The sequence below is a fragment of the Strix uralensis genome, chromosome 11 (genome assembly GCF_047716275.1).
Source record: "Strix uralensis isolate ZFMK-TIS-50842 chromosome 11, bStrUra1, whole genome shotgun sequence".
In the NCBI taxonomy this organism is placed as follows: Eukaryota; Metazoa; Chordata; class Aves; order Strigiformes; family Strigidae; genus Strix; species Strix uralensis.
In genome coordinates this window covers 6885179-6905998 of record NC_133982.1, presented here as the reverse complement: position 1 = coordinate 6905998, position 20820 = coordinate 6885179, and the positions used below count along the sequence as shown (strand labels likewise).

Here is a 20820-nt window from a genome sequence, read left to right as displayed (position 1 = left end):
CTTCAGCCCATCTCAGCAGGAGCTCTGCACTTTTGTGTTTCTCCTGGTGTTAAAGCCAGGTGCCTCTGCCACTCACCATTTGCTGGCACAGGACAGAGAAAAATTATCCTAGTTTTATCACAATGACTTAAACAATGTATGCAGCAAGTCATTAGCTGAAGCAGGAATTCAACCCAGAGATCCCAACCTATCCTTTGCCATTGCCGTATTTATATCTTATCCCATCTGCTTCATTTTCAGAAAGGATTTGATAGCTGAATTGCCAAGGGTTATAGCTCCCACAGTACATTCCTGACCAAAACACAATTATGTGGCAACTTCATCCTGACAGCTGCGCAATCAACCATGGAAAGGAAAGATAAATGAAGATGCTAACTGTGCTACAGCAATCACCTGCTCCATAATGACTCCAGGCGGGAGCCACCTCCCTGTTTGTTGATAGTACAGGTCTGCGGAGAGAGAGCCCTGTCTGCAGCAGCTTTTAGCTGCTGCTCAGAAGCTGATCTTGTTATCCTCGACACAAACTTACACCTGCTTTGGGAGTCCAAATCCTCCACCCCCCTGTAAAAGAAGGACTGATTTCCAAACCGTATCTATCTCTCCCCCCCCCCCCCCCCAACCCCAGGGCACATCAAAACATTCATTTCTGTAAATATGAGTGCTGTCAAAATGGTCTGTTTAACTGATGTAGTACCTGGGAGCTGCAACAGAGTTCAGTGCCTAGTGCGTGCATGTGCTGTGTACCTGCTTAGGGACCAGAGCCAGTGAAAACCCACCATTCCACACCCTGAAAGCTATAAACAAGAACAGCTTTGACCTGGTGACTGCCTGATCCTTTTTCCCAAAGGCAAACTAGCCCTTCTGTCCTCCCCGCTCCTACTCCACAGGCAGCTCTGCTCTACAGCCACCTTTTAATTTAACAGCAAATATCTCGCAGAGTTTGAAGTGTTAAGCAGCAAAATAAGGCACAGCAGCATGAGAGTGATACCAAGCAACACAGTGCTTTGAAGTATTCTTAAAAAACATCAACCCAAAACTTTATTTAGTAGAAAACTTTCAGAAGACAAAATTAGTCTGTTAGAATGTTTACACAGCATTACACTGACAACATACTCATTAAAGACAATTCCCGCTCTCCTAAGGTGTAGCCCCGTTTCATACTGCACCCTTTATTCACTGCTTTCATCCTTACAGAGAGGCTGTAAAGCTCCTCTTCTGCAATGCCATCAAAAAAGAAGTCCTCATTGAAGATGGGATTTCTGCTTCTCTTTATAACAGTGCTTCTCTGCTTCTGTGCTTTCCCTGGCACCAGGGAGAAGGTGATACAACAGTTTATGCTTTTGGGCTCTACAGAGTCATCATATAAACCCTCTGCACTGATCAGGCGGATCCGCAGCCTTTTATTCTCTAAGCAGTATTCAGCCGATAGCCTCAACATGCCTCCCTTGTCCATTACCACAGTGCTCTCTCCCACGAGTCTCTCCCGGCTGCGGGTCAGGTCCAGGGGGAAGATGGGAGAACAGGACATGCTGAAGCTGCGTGTGGCAAGCAGCCCCTCTGAGGCGCGCCTGATGGCACTGGGGCTGTTATCAGTGGAGCTGCTCTCCTCTGTAGAGAGAGAATTGTTCCTGGCCACACTGGATTTGTTCTTGGCTTTCAGCGCTCGGCAGAGCAATCCCTCCTGACTTTGTGTTTTGATCAGGGAGCAGGATCTGGGAGGTGACCTGTTGAGAAGCGGAGAACTGAAAGGAGAGGAATCACTGGAGGAGGCAGTATCGCTGTCACAGGCACCTTGCCTGTGCAGAGAGAGATGCTTGGGAGGCAGCCTCACAGAAGCAAAGCTGATAGCAATGGGATTAGACACACTCCCTTTGCCACTGAATGTGTTAGCTCTGGATCGAGACAGCATCAGGCTGGGCAGAGCACCACGTGGGTCACTGTGGAAGATGGACTCCTTTCTCCTGGTGTGGGGACTCTCCAGTAGCGTGCAGAAGCCATAGGAAGTGGGGGCTCTGGGAAAGTGAGGCAAGGAGAGCGCTGCTTGGGACTGTGGGTCCGAGTTGGTGCTTTCTTCCTCCAGGGCTGGGATCTCTTCAGCACTTTCCACCTGAATGAGATGGGGCAAAGAAGAGCTGGGGCTGTAGTCTGAAGAATTAAGGTCTGCATCCTCTGAACTGTGGTCCTGGTGGAAGCCAGTGCCCTTAACAGAGCCAGAGCTGCTCAGCCTGGGGGGAATGCAGAATTCAGGGATTCTGTCCGGGGTGAGCACGTTAGGAAAAGCAGCAGCCCCCAGTCGGGCTTTTTCAGGCACATTTTGGCCAGGTGGCAGTCCCAGGAAGGAGGAGCTAGGGAGATTTCCATTTTCATGTGATGCTCTGATCTTTTCCAAGAACCACATCACTGTAGCTGGGCTGGAAGTCCTCAAAGGGGAAAAGCTTGAAGTAGAAATCCACCTGCAGACAGAGATGCAGAAGCACATGAACATCTTTCTTGGCCACACTACAGCCAAGCAAGGCACGGAGGATGCTATTCAAGGTGGGACTGGCACAAGCCCAGTCAATCCGCAGGTTCAAAACAACCCCTGCCCAACCCACTGTCTCTAGCGAAGTCAAATGGATTTCGCCCCAAGAACAGAACTAAACCACTAAAGAGATAAAACGGCATCGAGTCACTACCGGGGGAAAACGTCCCTCTCTGATAACCCCCACCGTATTCCTCCCTTAGCACAGAACGTACCTTGTCAAGTACAAGCCACTTAGTTCTCTCCAGCAGCCCTCGCTCGCCGCACACCAGCCTCGGCACCCTCAGCGGCTGCAACCCACCCCCGGCCGGGCCGCCCCTTTTCTAGCGGCGCCGGGCGCCTCCCACCCGCGCCGCCGGCGGAGGGAGGGGCGGGGGGGGGGAGCTGCCGGGCCGGCGGACAGGGGCAGGCACGGAGGGAGGGAGGGGGCTGCCGGGCCGGCGGTACGCGGAGCAGCGGGGAAGGACCTTGCCAAAGGAGCCTTCCACGGGAAAGCGCTGTTTGAGGAACGCCCGACGTCCCCGCGGAGCAGCGGCTGCGCCCTGCGGCGGGACGGGGCTGCGCTCGCAGGGGTGGCCGGAGCCACCCGGGCAGCAAGCAGCCCCCCGTCCTTCCCCGGCTGCCAGTTCCTTTTGATTAGTATTTATTTACAGAGGCGTCCCGAGATTAACTAACAACCCCGGGACAAAAGCTGAATTGTCTCGGTGCTGGTTTTCTTCTCGAGATCCTGGCAGGTTTCCAGCATTAGAGCTGTAGAAGTGGGGATTGCGGTTTTTCAAGCTCATTTGAGAAGAACTGCGCTGCTATTCTGCATCTGAATATGTGCGCCCCCCCCCCCCCCCCCATTATCCACAAAGAACGGGAGACAACCCAGCCCTGACCCAAAGTCCCATCTATCATTGATACTGAGCAACCCCAGAACCGAACGCAGACGCGGCGAAGAGAAAGACGAGGTGATTCCGGCAAGTCACCTTGCACCGCAGTGTGTCAGAAGCACAGACGTGCGCGGCGCGGAGCAGGCGCTGCACAGAGCCAGGTGGGATCCACGAACTTTCTCACCCCAGTTCTGCAATGCAGCAGAACTTGAACGGACCTCTGCAAACTCGCTATTCTGCAAACAGGAATCTTAACTGGAAAGCCAGGAGGGCCTGCCAAACAGGTTGGCTAAATACTCGGCTGAAGCAGTATGCCTGTAACACAGCGATAGTAGACAAATAATTTCTGTCCTTCCGTTTTGCACTGAAGAGCTAAAGTTCATGTTTACTGGGTGCTTGGAAGAGACAAGATGTGCTCAGAGAAAACAAGTGGGTTACAGGGGCAGGGAACATTTTGAACCTGCTGAAAGATTTAGCTGGGAACACACAAGTTCTGGGTCTGAGCCTTGCCTCTATCCTGCTTGTTTTACACCAGTTAAGCTTCACTTTCATAATAATCCTCTAGTGATTCAAATCAGAGAAAGTTCTTTCTGCTGTGCTTTGTAAAGACATTCGGGACACCCCAAATGTCCCAGCAACATTTTGGTTGTCAGTGCTCTTGCAGTTTACTTAAATGGATTTATTTGCTGCGCGTGTGGTTCAAATAATCTTGGATCTAACTTAGAGGCTTCCAGCGAGGGTTTGTGCTTCCCCCAGCTAATGAGACCTTTCAGCAGCAAAGTGAGGAGCTATTGGAGACACTGGGACGCCCTCCTTTGGGAAGCAGAATGTGTGCCACATAGCTGTTATCCCTTCACACCAGGCAATACAGTACTATACATCATACATTACATACTGTGTAGCTTCCAAAGAGCACGTGAGCTTCGTTCCATTGCTTAATACCAAAGAAAGATTTGACTCTAAAAATGGAGAAAAATTAAGGGAATTGAGGTTTTAGTGGGAACCTTATTACCTCCAGTAACAGTTCACAGAAGTAGTTCAGCTAGAGCAATCATGGCAATTAGTCTCAGGTATACTGAGTCCACAGCTAGCATCTGGCAGTGGTGAAATAAAGTAGCTACCCTGTTTTAGGTACTTGATGTCCATTTAGTCTCTTTAGACCTCCTCTACGGTTAGTGAAAGGAGCTAGGGTTTTTCCAGAGGGTGATTCAGACTCTCCCAATCTCGGTTGCTTCTCTCCCTCTGGTAACTGCGAAGAGAGAGCAGGTGCCTCACACTGGGTGGTATGGATCCTCCCCTTCCCCTTCCCAATAAAGCCTGCACTTTATAGCCATTTAACAGATTGCTGATGTGCTGGGAGTTCAGGAACACTTAAGTACTTGCACATCCCCCGTGGAAATAGGCACTCAAACGTATGATTAGCTGTTTAGCTTCCTGTGTTCAAAATGGTTTCTCTTTCCTTGATTAGCTTCAGAGCATAATTGAAATACACTGCCAACAAGGCTTCCTGTTGCTATAAAAAATGTGTCTGCAAAAAGCCACTTTTAAACCGGAAGGGATATAATTTGTGGCAAGGCTTTATTACAACTCCTGTACCAGTAACAGGTGAAACCCTGGGATCTGGCCAGGGGCTGGAAAAGCTAGGACAAAAGCAACGCTCCTACCCGAGCAACACGGGACGAAGTCTGTATTTTTTCTTCACGCGTTGCACTGATTTTATTTCTCTACCGCCGTTTTGAATGCACTCGGCATAACGACCCGGCTCAGGAAATGTCCGACCGTGCCCCCCTCCGCGCCGGCCGTGGGGGCCGAGCCGAGGCCTGTCGGGCCCGGGGCAGGGTCCGGGCCCCTCGGCGGGCCCCGGGCCCCACCTGCCGGCCGCGGCCCTGCGGGGAGGCGGGCACTGCGGGGCGGAAGGGGCTGGTGCAGGTGAACGGATCGCTGTCGGCTGAAACGTGTTTGAGACCTCGGCCTGCCAGATCCCTAGATGCGAAAGCTTTCCCTGCTTGTTCAGCTGAGCTGATTTAAGTTTTTAATTCAGTGTTTAGTTGAGAAATTATTTCATTCTCCTGCAAACGATAGCAATGTCCTGATTATTGATATAAAAAAGTGGTAGTTCTACAAGCTCCTGAGCATGGGGGTGTTGTGCACACAGACACACAAACTACCACAGGGTATTTCTGTAAAGGGAGGAGAACATCATTACCCTGTACAGCTGCAAGGCCTGCCCAGTGCAGCTGTTATGGTAAAAGCCGTTTCTACCTGGAATAATCCAACAAATTCAAAACTGTTTTCTAGGTCTTCATCAATGGCACCGACTGGTTCAAGGGCCTGGGCGTGCAAGAGGAAACCTTCCCCTCAGGTCAGTGGTTTACAGTGGGTAGAGGCAGGAGGTTTTTAGGAGCTGACAGCCTGTGGATGATGTGCACCAGGGGAGGTGGAGCCCTCCGCGTCCAGCCAAGATGAGTGGGAAGATTAAAAAGAAAAACTTCTGGCCCTGCTGTGAAAGGGGGAGGTGTGGAAGACAGGCATGGATGAGACAGCACGTAACAGCTTGCCATTCTTAAAGCAACAGAAATGGCTTACTGTATTATACTACCTAAAACATGCAAAATTTCCACAGGCTTCTGTGAGGATAAATAACCCTGTTCAGTTTTATTTTCCTAAAGAAAGCAGCAGTAATTCAGCTGTAGTTTCTTGAAAAAAGTCTCAGCCAATCAAGTGGCACTTAGATTATTATTTTTTTTCATTAGAGATTGGTATCATGAGCAAATGTATAGCACATTGATTCATTCCTGGTTTTTTGACAAAGGTCAAAGATACCTGTTAGCAGTTTGCTCACCACTTCTGGCCTAAATCAAGTCATTCTGCATCACTTGCACAGTAATGCAAAGTAGTCACAGAGGTTCAGCAAATCTAATCTGAAAACTTTCATCTTTCTTCTCTTATTTTCTATCACATAGTAGCTTATATTTTACCTCATCAGTAAAGGCAAATTTCTGCATAGCTTTATGAGGAGTATCCATGCTCCTTTAAATGAACAACTGAAAGAACAGATGCCTGAGTGCTGCTTGGCAGCAAGAGCACAGGAGTGGCAGGGCCCTTCAGGCACTTTGGGACTTTGTGCAAAATATCTCAAGTGCCTTATGTCACAGCGGTATGAACTGTAAAAATCTAAAGGTATGAACTAAAGAATTCATTCGTTCTAACGTATTACAATGGTCCTGTAATGAGAAGCTGACATTTGCCATGCAAAATCTGAGAAGGTTATGCTGTCCCTAATTCCACTGCCACTGAAGTCATCAAAAATAGTTCTGTGTGCAGTATAGGACTATACAGGGATCTAACCAATTTGGCTTTAAATGCATTTCCGTGTTTACAATGGAAATTCCAGGCAGTGTGTCTATTTCAAATCTGAAAACACATTTTCATTGTTTTGTCTGTATGATGTTAAATTTGTTTTCCTGCATGCTTTTTAAATTTCTTCTCCTTGCATGCTCTCCTGGTTTTAAGACCCCATAATGCAAAGCGCAGCTTCCAGCATGAAACGTACTTCAGATAAAGCGTGGTGTCCAAGGCCAATAAGATTCAGATGCTATTTATGGAAAAGCCGATCTAGCATTTTAATCAGTTAAAGAAATATTTTCCCCTGCAACAGTTTGGTGCCCAGGAGTAGATGAGCTGCTCCAGTCCATTTTCTCTGTCACGTATTCTAACATGAAGTAGAGTCTAACTTTCACTAACAGCAATTCCCATGCTTGGTTGTGTAAAGGAGCCCTCTAAGCAGACATGAATATGTATAAAGCTGGGAGAAAAGAGATAATAGCTCTAATGAAAAGGGGAATTAAGTCTTTCTTGCATTTTCTGTGTTCAAGCAACCTACCAGTAATGACTAACATCCTTTCTGAAACTGCTGATCTCCTTTAAAGCTTAAATGGCATTGTATGGGAAACATTTTATTCCATTCCCTCACACACAAATAAGAGTTCATCTATAAACATTCACCAATAAATAATATAAATTTCTTATTAGCCTCATTCCTTATTTCCTACCCAATCAGCTTGCTTGATTACATTGCTGCTAGTGCATGAGAGATTGTTTAGTACTAATTTTACCTTGAACGATAAAAAACACTAACACCTCCCCCAAATACACCTACTTCACTTATCAATGGTTAGTAATTCTAAACATCAGAAATGTTTTGTCTAGATTTTATTCTACTTGTGAAGCATAAAAACCAATATACTATTTTATTGTGGAAGTTTAATTTCTATAACCATCACTAACGAGAAGCATTTCTGGCATAGAGCAAGTTCTACTATAAAAAAAGAAGCTGGTCACAAAGAAAAGCAGATCACTGGCTTTGACTGGATTGATTGAATACCTGAAGGTGACTTCATTGGATAATAAGATTAATTCTTGCTCATCATTGCCCTTCCCCTTGGAAAAGATTTGAAAGTTTTGACTGAAATGAACATCACTGATTTAAGTGCCTACAGTCAACAAAATGTGGGGAATGGGTTTTTTTCACCTTTTGAGGGTGAATAGGTTTTTCAGTATTCCCTATCTACAAAGTCAGTACAAATTCAAACCAACAGGATAAGCAGATTCTGGATACATATATTCTCTTCTGTGGGTCAGTTTTGTACCTCTTACAATAGTCAGATGAGTTATGACACCTGAATCCAGGTAAAACACGAAGAAATAGAAGGTTTGGGGGTTACAGAGAACACATGTCATAGAAAGCATTATACATATATAGCAGCTTCATGGACTTTACTCAGGAACAAATTAAAATTTAATGCCAAATATTCAATGAACTGGAAAAATATGCTTATGCAATATAGCAAGTTATCAGGCTTGTCTTTGTCCAGTGAAAGTAAAAAGTGATGTATCATGGGAAAAATCTTTATGAAATGTGCCTGGTGAGAGCTGGAAACGTTGAATAGTCTCATAAAATGCCAGTAAGAAACAAACTCAGCTTGAGGTATATCAGTATTGCTGAGAAAAAGCCTCAACTTTTTTTTTGCTAGAATATAATGATGCAACTATCTTAGGATCTGCAGAATTATATAGTATTTGTTGTTCAAGTCTCTTATTTGTAATGTTACAATTTTCTGTTGTTTTAGTGACAGCATTTCTAATTGGACTGATAGGATTTTTGTCTGCTCACTGTTCAGCTGTAGTTATAATGCTGTGGCCAACATGGTACTGATAAGCAGTACAATGGACTAGAGAGCTGCTACATACAAAGATGACTTTAGATATTAATGGAAAACCAGATGCATCTTTCACAACAGTGGCATATAAAGAACTCAAGACTGCCAATAACTTCATCAAGTAGACTTGTAACACTGCAGGAAAGAATGGAACTGGAAAAATATTCTAAAGGCTATCAGGATCATGAAATATATGACACAACAGGTAATTCATTATCTATGTTTCCCATGCTTGAAGTGAAACAAGCTCCACTGCTCAGTTCAGCCAATTACCTGGAAAAGCAAGCTTCTTCACACAGATAACCAGGATAAAATTCAACAGCAGAACAGAGTGGATTTCCTAGCACCATCAGAGGGCCTAACAGACACCTGATTAGCCTGAGCAGTTTAGGTAAGCTGATGAAAGGATCCTAAAGAAAGCTGGAAGTGGCTTGAGAAAGGAAGAAAATAGAAGAGAGGAGGGTTATTTAATTGAAAGCAATATGGGCAGAATGACTCTGCTTGTTCTGCTTACTTCTGAAAAAAAGGGGGACTTTGAGCTCTGTTGCACTGCTCCAACTTGGAAGAGGAATGCGTGACTCTCAGTCAAGGCTTGGCAAATTGCTGCCCCGTCAGTGACTTTCTGTGATTAAATCTTAAACTTCAAAAGGACTGAGGGACTCAAAAGGAGGCTGCTGGCGTCCCTGTATCTGTGAGGCCACCGTTCTGAAGGGTCACAGGAGAGTAATCTTCCTCCAGTGAATTATCAGTATGGTTAAAGAATGTCTGATCAGGAAGATAATTTCACAGTTTTGTTGCTATGGTCATACACTCACTCTGACAGACCAGTCATAAGATCACTGCCAGGTTATGCAGGTGCAGACACAAAGAATGGAAATTGAACTTCCTCTAAACAAAATTTACATTCCATAGATTACTCTGCAAGTGCCCTTAATCTACATTCTTGAAGCCATGGCAGTAGCAGAGGTGTGCAGGTTAGCCATGCATTCAGGCTGTCAGACCTTGGAACATCAAAGCCTGAACAGTGAGAAGACAACAATGTCAGGAGAGATAGAGCAATCTGGGGTATGCTATGGTTCTTCTTCTAGCAGTGACAGTTTAACATCAGTAGCTAGAACTAGTAAGCACAAGTAAGTCACACTGTTGGAGTGGTTTAGGGTGTGGCAGCTTACCTTAAAAAGCAGTGTTGAGGCAACGCTGCCATGCGCTGGCAGCCCTGAAAGCAAGCATGAAATGCTTTTTTCTGTTCTGTCTAGTAGGATTTAGGGTACAACTGATTTGATGAACAGAGTCTTCACCGCTTTTTAAATGACCCTTTGGTGTATTCTGTCAATGCAGAACTGGAGAAGAAAAAGATGATGATTTGACATCAAGCAAATATATTTGTGAAAAGGACTTTAAAACACTCTCCCTGAAGGGTAGATATGTCTCATCTTGAAAATGGAAGAAAGCCTAGTGATTTCTCCCAAAATCCAACTCTTCTGAACAGCATGTGTGGGTGGGAGCAAACCTTGCAGCATAAAAGAAACACATATCCAAGGGACTGGTGTATGAACTGCCTTGTTAGTCGATGTTTCACATAAGTTCTATAGGGCTGAACATGATGAAAACCTAAAAATTCCCATCAAGTTTCCCAGGATTTGCAGCTCTATATTGCAGGCTCTGGGTTTCTTTCAAGAATTCTGGGATATGGTGAAACCAGACCCAGAACTGCCCCCAGACCAATGTGTTCAGGTCACTCTTCTGTTGTGGAAGGTTGAGCTTTTATTTGGGCAGACATTCTGCGCTTTCACCCACCAGGCTAGGTCTGCAAGATGTGAACGTTTCATGATTTCTAGAAACAGAAATCTGACATGGGTGAGAGAGCTCATACTGTAGGCCACCCCATCGGCATGTTGCAGATTCAAGTGACTGTGAGGTGATCAACGTCTCTAAATGTGATATAAGAGCTTTCTTTCCTGAAACCTGGATTCCTTGTCTTGCACTGAGTTCAACTTTGGGTTGTTTGTTCCCTCATACATATATCTAGCCTGATTGCAGGGCAGACTTCTCTCCACTAGGCCAGTTAATGCTTCTAAGGATTTCCTGAAAAAAAGTCCCCCAAACTGATCAGCTCTTTTCACAGGGGTGTGCTGTGTTACAGCAGTAACGACCACCATCTATCTCATGGCTTTGTAGAGTTACCGTGCTGTGGCTTGTAGCAGGATATACCCCAGTTGATGAAATTTAAGAATTATAGCTTATATTTTCCTCAGGGTAAAAATAAAAATAAAACCAGGCAGTGCAACTTTATAGAATAGAGTATTTCAGTTGGAAGGGACCTACAGTGATCACCTAAGTCCAACTGCCTGACCACTTCAGGGCTAACCAAAAGTTAAAGCATGTTATTAAGGCCCTTGTCCAAATGCCTCTTATAAACACTGACAGGCCTGGGGCATCGACCACCTCTCTAGGAAGCCCGTTGCAGTGTTTGACTACCCTCTTGGTGAAGAAATGCTTCCTAATGTCCAGTCTAAACTCTCCTGACACAGCTTTGAACCATTCCCCCACCTCCTGTCACTGGATACCAGGGAGAAGAGCTCAGCACCTCCCTCTCCACTTCCCCTCCTCAAGAAGATGTAGAGAGCAATGAGGTCTCCCCTCAGCCTTCTTTTCTCCAAAATAGACAAGCCCAAAGTCCTTAGCCACCTCTCATCTACAAAGAATTGTTCATTTTAGATTCCCTGCTTAGAAACAAAAGCATAAATACCAAAACACTTCATGCAACTATCTCTGTTCTGGTAGCCTTGATAGAAGAACATTTTCTGCACTTTGATCCCATGCTTAACATAGTCTAATTTCATGGGAATTCTCATGAATCCTAAATGAATTTGTTCCATATAATGGTTATATTGACACCTGTAAGGTGAATAACACACATACTGAGAAAAGCTATTCTCTGTATCCTCTTTGTGCTCTAAGTAAATTTAAATACGAAATATTAAACATAATTTTTACTTGCAAATAAAAATGAGGCTTTGTAAAGCAAACAAGTCTCTAAAAATCTCAAATGCAGTAAGGGTCACTTCTATCAAGGTTAAAGAGGAAGAAGAAAATGGATTTAGTTCCCTAGCACACAGTCCTGGCACTATGCCTGTCCACAGAAGGAACATATTTCAACCATTGATAAAATACATTTACATCCATCTCAAAAAGTCAGATTTGAGAAAAGCTATGGATCTATGTGCCCTTTTTTTTGGTCATTTTATGCATTGTTTTATTCCTCAAAAAAATATTCTGAGTCAGCAAATGGATAATTAACTACTACTACCACTTTAACCAGGCATTACAATGTCACTTTGGAAGAATAACTCCTTGGATTTATCTGCGTGTCATCTTCATTCAAGACACAAGGCTAAAACTGTCAAGTTAGACACCGTATGCCATGGCCCATGACTTGCACAAATAGCAATATTGAGAGTGTCCTCTACAACTGTGCCATACCATGCTCTGATAGTCATGCAGAAATTGCAACAAGGTGATTTTGATTTTCAGAAGTATGGGGGGGCTGATCTATACACTGCAAAACACTTACTGCCAGGTTTTATTAAACAAGTAGTTCTTAATAACCTTTCCCTCCCAGACACACATGCAAGAGAGTCCTTCCCCAGAGAGCACACATCAGAAACAAACTGAAAATAGAGGAAGGATTAGTGCTCTAATGCACCTGAAATACATGTTCTTGGGGCTTCCTCGCTGGTTGCAGTGTGTCCCGCAGGAACAGTACGTATGAAGCTTAAATACACCAGATGACGTTGCTGTGTTGAAGCAGCAACCTGCTAGTACAAACAAGGCTCATGAGAACAAGGCAGCAAGCCAAGGACATTTCAAAAAGGATATTTCACCTTGTCAAAACATGCTAGATCTTGATTCAGATGTTTAACACTTTAAAAACAGGTGTGTTGGCAGACATCACTTCCCTGTAGTGAAGTGCCATGAGCTACAAAGACCAAGGTGTCACTGATGGAAGAAAGCTTCTAAGTTTGGCCCTGATGTAGTTGCCTGCAGGCCACACTCTGTCCTACTGCCATGGGCTGTGAGAGCCCATGAGCATAACACAGCTCCAAGGAGTCATATGTGGAGGCTCTCCGGGTGTTCCTCCCTTGGCCCCAGCCCCATTCCTGGGCAGACACTGCAAGGGGAGGTGGGAGGGAGCGGCTCTCCAGGGCTAGGCAGGAATTCTGCTGCAGGAGCTGCCAGGTAGAGGGATCCTATTGCGTGCAGGGGTGTGTGGAGCACGTAAGAACAGCAGTCTCCTGCTGACTTCCTCCTCTCCGGATCATACACAGTGAATCTCTAGTTGTTCATATCAGCTTTCACCTACACTTTATCTCACTTAATATTTGACTTGGAAATATTACTTCTTTGCAGCAAGTTAAGACAGCCAGCCAGTCCAGGAAGCTTCACCTAGTCCTTGCAGATTAAATATTAAAAAGAAAATTTACAAATAATGAAAGACTATCCTCTGAGTAGTAGACTTTAGATGAACATTTCTTCTATGTGAAGGTGGCACACTGATGGGATTGGCCTCAATATCTTGATGGGTAGGACATGTAATCATGAGAGCTACATCTTTAAGTGGAATACATTTCAGAGGAGTATCACTAATCAGGAGCACCTAATTAAGAAACAGATGTTGCTTGTGGTACACTAAAATACAACATTTGAGGCAAAGCTCAAAGCTAGACTCTTCATCCTTAGACTGTCCTCAGCATTTCTGGGTACAGAAGGACAGTTCTTTCTAAAATTTCATTTGAGAAGGACCCAGCATTTCAGCAGCTAGTCTGTGGCTTTCTGTCCACAAAATTGTTGCGTTTCTGCAGAAGTATTTTCTGAAATAAGAAATTGTTCCACATTTTTACTTTCCATTTTAAAAACAGGACCTGCTATGGCCCTGACCCCACAAAGCTTCATACAGATTACCTCCCTTATCTCAGAGCTCCCTATGCCCAAAGAGTATTGGGAAAACAAAAGTCCTTTGGAATATCAGTGGCGGGGGAAAAAAAATATTAATGAAACTGATACCAGTAAGAAGAATCTGATTCTAGGAGCCAAGCTAAAGAGCCCTGTAGACTTCAGGCAACTTTGGAAAAAGGCTCAGAATTTTGTGAGGGTGCTGGTTTTGGTCTTGAGGAGCAGAGGGAGAGAGGATGAAAACAGACAATGACAGTTCTGTTATCAGGAGGAAATTGATTGTCTGAAATTTCATTTAAAAGAAAATCAGAAGAAAAGTCACAGGATACTGTAATTATACCCTGGGATAAAGAAGCAGTTTTGGGAGATTTTGTGGATCACCCCCACCCCACCACCATTAAATACCTACCATTAATGGTTTACAACCAGAGAAGTGTAGCAAACTGGGTTAAAAGCGCTTGGAGAACAACACTGGCTCACAGCAGCAAGCAGGAAGAGTGTGAGAAAGGCAAGGATTTTCTTTGACAAAATTGCTTCCAAGTCAGGGAATCCATAGGCATGAGAAAATAAACACTTTAACTAGTGCTCCCAAACACAAAAAGTTTAAATATATGGCTAGCTATTATTGTATAAAGAAAAACGATTTGAAGTTATTGCTGTCACACACATATTTGCACTGGGAAAAGTAGAAGTAGGATCACGTGGCCATAACAGACTCTCTGGCACTTTGTAAAAACTGTTACATTGTGAGGAGCTTTGCTTAAGTGGGGAGGACAAAACTAAACCTGCTATTGTTTAGTTATCTCCTTTCATTACATTAGGTGAGCTTTAAGTTTGAATCTAGCCTCAGCCTCTCTCCCTCCCTCATCCCCCAGGGCCAGCAGCCTCCCCCTGGAGCAGGCAGTGTGGAACACATGGCGCTTGCGTGGTGGGAGCCTCCTCCACCCCAAACACTTAAGAGAAAACAGGCTGCAATTTCATTACAGCACATGTTTCACTTGAGGCTTTGCGCTACTCAAGAGCATGGCAGAAAACACTTCAGCTGTTGGGACACTTGAGGGTTTTTTGCTACCCATGCATGTAAAAGAAAAGATGCTTTTGTCTGTTTTCTAGCACTTACAAATATATTTTGCCACTTACTTTGTCTCAGGTAACATAAGAAACACAATGAAAACTCTGGAAAATGCTTCTTCTAGCACCAATCTTATAAGGAGCTGCATGGACAGGTCATTGAGAAGAAGGAAGTAGTATCAGGGAATACCTTTTCCAGGCCATAGTTGTGGGAAGCACAGCTCTTCCTTCACAATCAGCAACACCATCCTCAGAGCTGAGTGTGAAAGCAGCCAGGTGATCCAGGAGGTTCTCTGTTTTCTTCCCACCTGAATAAATGATAAAAGAAGCTTCCTGGGCAGCAGTCTTGTTCTATCCCTCATCTATTTATATGTAGATAATCAATCCTGTAAATGCAGGGAGGGCAGGGGCCAGCCCCTCCTAAGTGTCTCTGGGGCTAAAAGCACCTGAAAGCTGTTGTTTCACAGAGAAAATCCCATCCCTGGCCTCCAGGACAGACATTGCTTTTCATTACTGTGCCAGAGCACTGTCTGCCTCATCAGCAGTCCTCAGACAGTAAGGCCAGGATCAGAAAGCCATCAACTTGTTCCTGCTGCTTTTAATTAAGCAGAACTCATCAGCAAACGGAAGGCCAGCAAATGACAGAGGCACTAATAAGCATAGTACTCCTGCTTCTGATATTCCTAGTATTGAGCTACATAGCAGCAGCACCCTCACTCCAGGTGCTGTTTGCTCTTATTTGCTCTTTAATGGGATCAGCTGAAGTTGGGAATTACAACTGATCTTAAGTAATTAAAATATTATACTCAATAATTTACTGCTCAGCAACTTTCCTAAAGCAATGAAGTGATAGCATTCAACAGCAGCTAACCTGGCAGTTGGGCCAGAGAAGCTTCAGCCCCCAAATACTTAAACCTCCCCACTGTCCATTCAAAGATCAGCTGTTTCAGGCAGGCTGAAAGTCATTAGCAACTAGTCTGCTTCACCTGTCAACAATTTGCCCTCCTCCAAGAATATAATTTAAATCTTTTCTGCTTTCTGTTAGATCTGAAACAAAGACCCTTGGAAGTTGTAGAGAACTCTAGTGACCCTGGGCTTGAGGCAATTTTCTAAAGGAAATTTGCCAAATGAATTACAGGTTTGTAGATTTTTTTTTTTTTCTTTTTAAAGTTTGCACTGGTATCAGGAAGCTATTACTACAGTTATAGTGATACAAACCCTTCAAGGATAGTTTCAGTAGTACACAATCTTACTTGGACTATGCAGGAGCACATTTCACCCACTGAAAATAGTGTCAAAAAAGGGAAAAGAGCCCTCCTGGGCTTGTGCTCTTATACTGAATGCTTTGATTTTAAATATTTTTTGAAAAGTGTCTTCAGTGTGCTGCACAGCAAGACTCTGGAAAAGCATTTAATAAATCATTTTAAGTTAGCACCACTTCATGTCCTCCAGGCATAGAAACCCTTTATGATTTATCTATATGGTAAGATAGCATTAAAAGAAAGAATTAACTGAGGATTGCTATCGGTGGATTGGAAGATTGATTTGATCACAGGAAAGGCAAATAAATTACACCTTTAGAGGGGTCAGTGAAAAGCTCAGCATTAAAATAAATCACCATCAGACCCTGGAGACAGAGCAGCTGGGAATGGGCTGGTGCTCCCTCCCCTCGGTCATGCTGGCTTTACCTCTGTGTAATTCTGCTGACTTCAGACTTTCACTGCACAAGTGAGAAGAGAATCACATGCCAAATATAGGCACTGCTAGCTTTGACCAAACTTAGCAGTTGTAACTCCAGAGTTTCTAACATTAATGTTCCTATCCATCCTGAACATCTCTTTCACTGGGGCACTGGAGTGCCACACAAAAAAAAATAGTGTTTTAAGAATGTTTTTTTATGAGTGAATTGCTGGTATGTTCTTGTTCATTTATTTTATGTTTCTTTTGAATGTCACTTAAAACCTGTAATGTCAAGAACAGTAGCAATTTCCTTCTTCAGAGCTCCCAAAGCAGATTTCATGTCTCTCTGATTTTTACTAGATTTTTTTTCAACACCAATCCTTTTATAGAGCACAATTCCCATGCCACCCTTTTATTTCTCTATACTGATGCTAGTCAGAATATAAATCCATTTATCATAGTTCTTCTCACTCCCATTTCTATGCAACAGAAATACCATAGACTAGTGGCCAAAAAAAGCTAATCTAGCAGACTGGGAACATTACATCTCATAAAATCTTATTAAAACATTTAGTAGATAGCATTGCCTCATTCCAGTTTATTTCATCTTTTATCTTTTGTCCTGCTGTAGATTACACTTTACTCCAGAATTCCATTTTCCTCCTCTCTTAGAAGTCACGCGCCCATCAGATTTCTGCCATCTCCAAATCCATCTTGTCTTAATGTATCAAATCCATTTTCTAAACCCATTCTTGCAGATGTTTGAAGCAGAAGCAGCAGCCAAGTCAAGATAAGGCTTTGGCTGTGTATGGCTGATCTAGAGATCCCTCTCCTGTTACCGGCAACTACTGTTGGTATTGGAGTTTCTCTCTGAAGCCCAGATTATTTATACAAGGCCAGTCTGCAGATTATGCCATTTTTGGACAAGGAATGCAGGGCTGGAAGAGGCCACCTCAGTCTCTGAGCATGATCCCTCTCTATTGCAAACATTGCATTATCCGATTCCACATCATCATCTTATCCTGCTGCGTCATGAAAGGAAGTCAGGTTTCAGCTCTACTTCTCCCAAAGGAAAGTAGTCCTAGATCCCAATCACTGCAGTGATCCTTCCAGGCTAAATTTATTCACAGCCAGTCCAGGCTCATCTGTCCTTACACCAATGTTTTCCTAAACCTCACACAATTCTTTCCCTTCTTCCTTCTCACCAGTGTTCACCTTTTGATGCTTTACAGAGGACCGTTATTTCCGCCTTTCTGCAGATAAATGTCATGGTCTTTTAGTCACCTCTTATAGAAGACAATAGTCCTATCCTTCCCTGTGATAGGTGATTTTACTAGTGCTTTGTATAAAAGCGGGAATATTCCTTGTATCTGAGGGAAAGAGAACTCCCAATACATGTCTTTTTCAGGACAGCTCATGGTAATCTCACAATTCTCTGTTATGCCTAAGGCACTCCCCTCAAATGACTCCCATCTTGGTGCAGAGGGTTTTGTTCCTGCTCTTAACTACAAGACCATGCATTTTGCAGTTCTGAATTTCTTCTGGTTTCTTTTACTTCAGACCTTAAGGAGGGCAGTTCTTTTTCCCTTGTCTTAAAGGAGCAAAGTTTCTTTGCCCTCATCCAAATCCTCCCAACACAGTGTTTCAAGTAAAAGTTTTCTTTGTATTAGAGGGGAGAGGCAGAATACTTTGATTTTAGTCATCAACAGGAACCCAAATAAATTATATTTTCTGGACAGAGGCTGGAGAAAGCTGTGGGGAAACAGTTGAAATGAATTGTCATCAGGACTTTGCAAATGAAAAGTTATGTTCACATCACTGATCCTTCAGAGGGTAGGTGTGAGCAGAGATGTAGAGGTGCCCTGTATGTGGAAGGAGCCCCAGAAGCACACATACCACTGCATGAGTCTCTGAACCACGAGCTGTGTGTCACCAGACAGAAAGTCCATGAGGTTTACTTACAGTGAGCCCTATACCGGAAATGTCATCATTTCACCAGTATTCTTGGCTTCTATAGCCAGTTTCTCTAAAGAGTGACTAGTCAAGAGGAGAACATTTCAGAAAAGAGGGGCTATTATCACTCACTGCTCCTAGATAGACTCATTACTCTTCTCTCTAAATTTCTCCTCTAATTTCCCGGGCCAAAACTTCTCTTGTTTTCCCATTCTCTTTGCTCTCCCTTCTTTGCCTAAATCATGATGAAATTCCTCACTGTTTGGTAACTAGCGAGCAGATTGTCAGATTGCAATTAGACATACATACATGGTACCACCTGCTATATGCTTTTATTTCTTTTTGGCTCTGGAACAGCTGTTGATTTCAATTTTTGCAAATTCAGAGTGAAGGAGAGGAGAGAATTTTTTTTTTGTCAGATGCTTTAATTCTTCTGCAGGATATCAGGGCATGTAACAAACTCAGAAGAAAATTTAAGATCATAGGTAAGCAAAATGTTTTACGTTAAGTTTTGTCAGTGAAAAGTAGACATTTAATGAGTTTATATAGAAGAAGTGCCCAGAATTATATAGGCCCACAACCACATCTGTTTGTCCCTAGGGTTGGTTTGGTTTTTTTTAACCTGATTTTGACAATATGGACAAAGTAAGCCAAACAACTGGAAGTTTTTTAAACCAATAGGTAGGATATGAAATTATAAAGCAACCAATGCATAAAACCTGCCAAAAGGTGAGATGGAAAAATCTCATTGCTCTATCTTGAATACCTCATTCAAAAGTGAGGGAGACTAAGATATACCATGCATCATTTACATGTTTTTCAGTTCACTGACCCATAAGTCAATCCTTGAATTTAGGAATAATAGGGCATGATTTTCTCAAAAGCATTGATATGTCTCAATTTTAGCATCTTTTGTCAAGTCAGCTTGACTTGACAGATGCAGATAACAGTCATAACTTCCTACTACTTGATGTTGTGACAAACAGAGTTCTCAGTTACCTGGGGGGAAAGGAATCACACTACTGCAAAAGCCCAGAGCTGGCCGTGTTCACTGAAGTAATGCCTCTTTCCTCTTGGGGAGCACACTGAAATGTACAGGTTTGCCTGAGTTGTACGAACGGGGCTCTGGTAGCAGAATCTAGTCTGCACCACAATATTAAACTCTTCACAAAAACTTGAGAACTATTCCCTGTTGACATTGTTCCAACTAATAAGTCTAAACAAAAAGCATCTTACTTCATGGAATTTGTTTGGTTTTATTTTGGGACTGTTTTCCCCTCAAACATTTCGCATTAAAATACAGAATTGGTGATAAGCATAGCTCCCCTGTTAGAAGGGCTGTACTTTAGCATTGGGTAGGAGAATACTTAGTATTCCCTCATTGAATCGCTGGTCAGAAACAGTGTCTAAGCACACAAGAAACATCTGCAAAACCTGTCCAAGAGCCAGAAAGGGATTTCAAGTTGTGAGACTGGTAGGCACTGTTGCCCTGTGGCCAAGTTTTCTGAAGCAGTATAAATTTCCTTGCGAAACTACAAAGTTGTAACTGACTCCCTCCACGGTCACTAATGCATAGAAAATCTAATGCCATGCTCTCCCTTTCCTTTTTTCCCCTTGTCTAATATCTTTGCTATTTCAAACTGTAACCAGTTCATAGCTGTTTCCCAGCACTCAGTGCTGTTGCACATCTCCAGTCACATATGACTGGAGAGCACCTTGTAGTGGGCTGTGCTGTACCTGCACTACAGTGGGACAACCTGGCTGGCACCAGGGGTGAGGTTTTGACACCCAAGTGGACTCTAAGCTGATTGGGATTTCTGCTCTGCTTCAGTAAGATTTAAGCCATCCAGCTCAGTGAAAAGTGCTTATGGTTGTTTTCAAGGAGGAAAAGTACAAAGGAACTAAGTGTGTAGTGACAGTTGCAGATGTATTTAGGCACTCAGTGATGTGAACAGACACTTGATAGAGGCTCTTTAAATGACATTTTAAACAGCATCTGAATTATGTGGCTTGCACTTATAGCTCAGGTGCTTTTACGGTCTGCACTACCTAAGTCTATCTACATAGGCTGTTACATGCCTTCCTGAATTCAGCACCTTAACAGTTCAGCTCTCACTAAAATTTACAGTAAAACATACAGATTTCAGTCACACGCCATGCCCCCAACTACATCTACTCAAAAAGCCAGCTATCTCCATGTCGTGGTTTGAGGCCAGAGGGCAGCTGAGCACCACACAGCTGCTCGCTCATTCCTTCCCCCTCAGGTATGGGAAGGAGAAAATACAACAAAAGGCTCCAGAATTGAGGTAAGGACAGGGAGGGATGACTCATCCATTACGGTCAAGAGACAGACTCTGTAGGGGAAGAACATCATCATCAATTTAATCCAAACACCACTATCACTTAACATCACTTAACAAGCAGACTAAGACAGTGAGGAGCATTACCACATGTTAAAAGCACCTTCCCCCATCCCTCCCTTCTTCCCTGGGCTCAGCTTTGCTCCCGGTTTCTCTACCTCCTCCCCGCTAGAGGTGAAGGAGGGGGC

The 20820-nt window shown here is 43.7% G+C and overlaps 1 protein-coding gene across 6 annotated transcripts in view; it reads right to left on the bottom strand.

Moving 5' to 3' along the window:
- Positions 1-1012: 1012 nt before the first annotated feature.
- Positions 1013-20820, bottom strand: part of LOC141948506 (C2 calcium-dependent domain-containing protein 4C-like) — a 34271-nt gene continuing 14463 nt past the window's right edge. For 2 of the 6 annotated variants that reach the window (XM_074881066.1, XM_074881067.1), the window contains 2 exons: positions 14830-14947; positions 1013-2453 (listed from right to left, as the gene is read on the bottom strand). In XM_074881066.1, coding sequence (XP_074737167.1) covers positions 1097-2453; positions 14830-14843 — 1371 coding nt within the window. In that variant the 5' untranslated portion in view covers positions 14844-14947 and the 3' untranslated portion in view covers positions 1013-1096. Of the gene's footprint in view, positions 2454-2736; positions 2799-3492; positions 3508-9787; positions 9904-14829; positions 14948-20820 lie in introns of those variants that run through there. The other 4 variants (XM_074881065.1, XM_074881069.1, XM_074881068.1 and 1 more) reach the window with 4 other exon arrangements.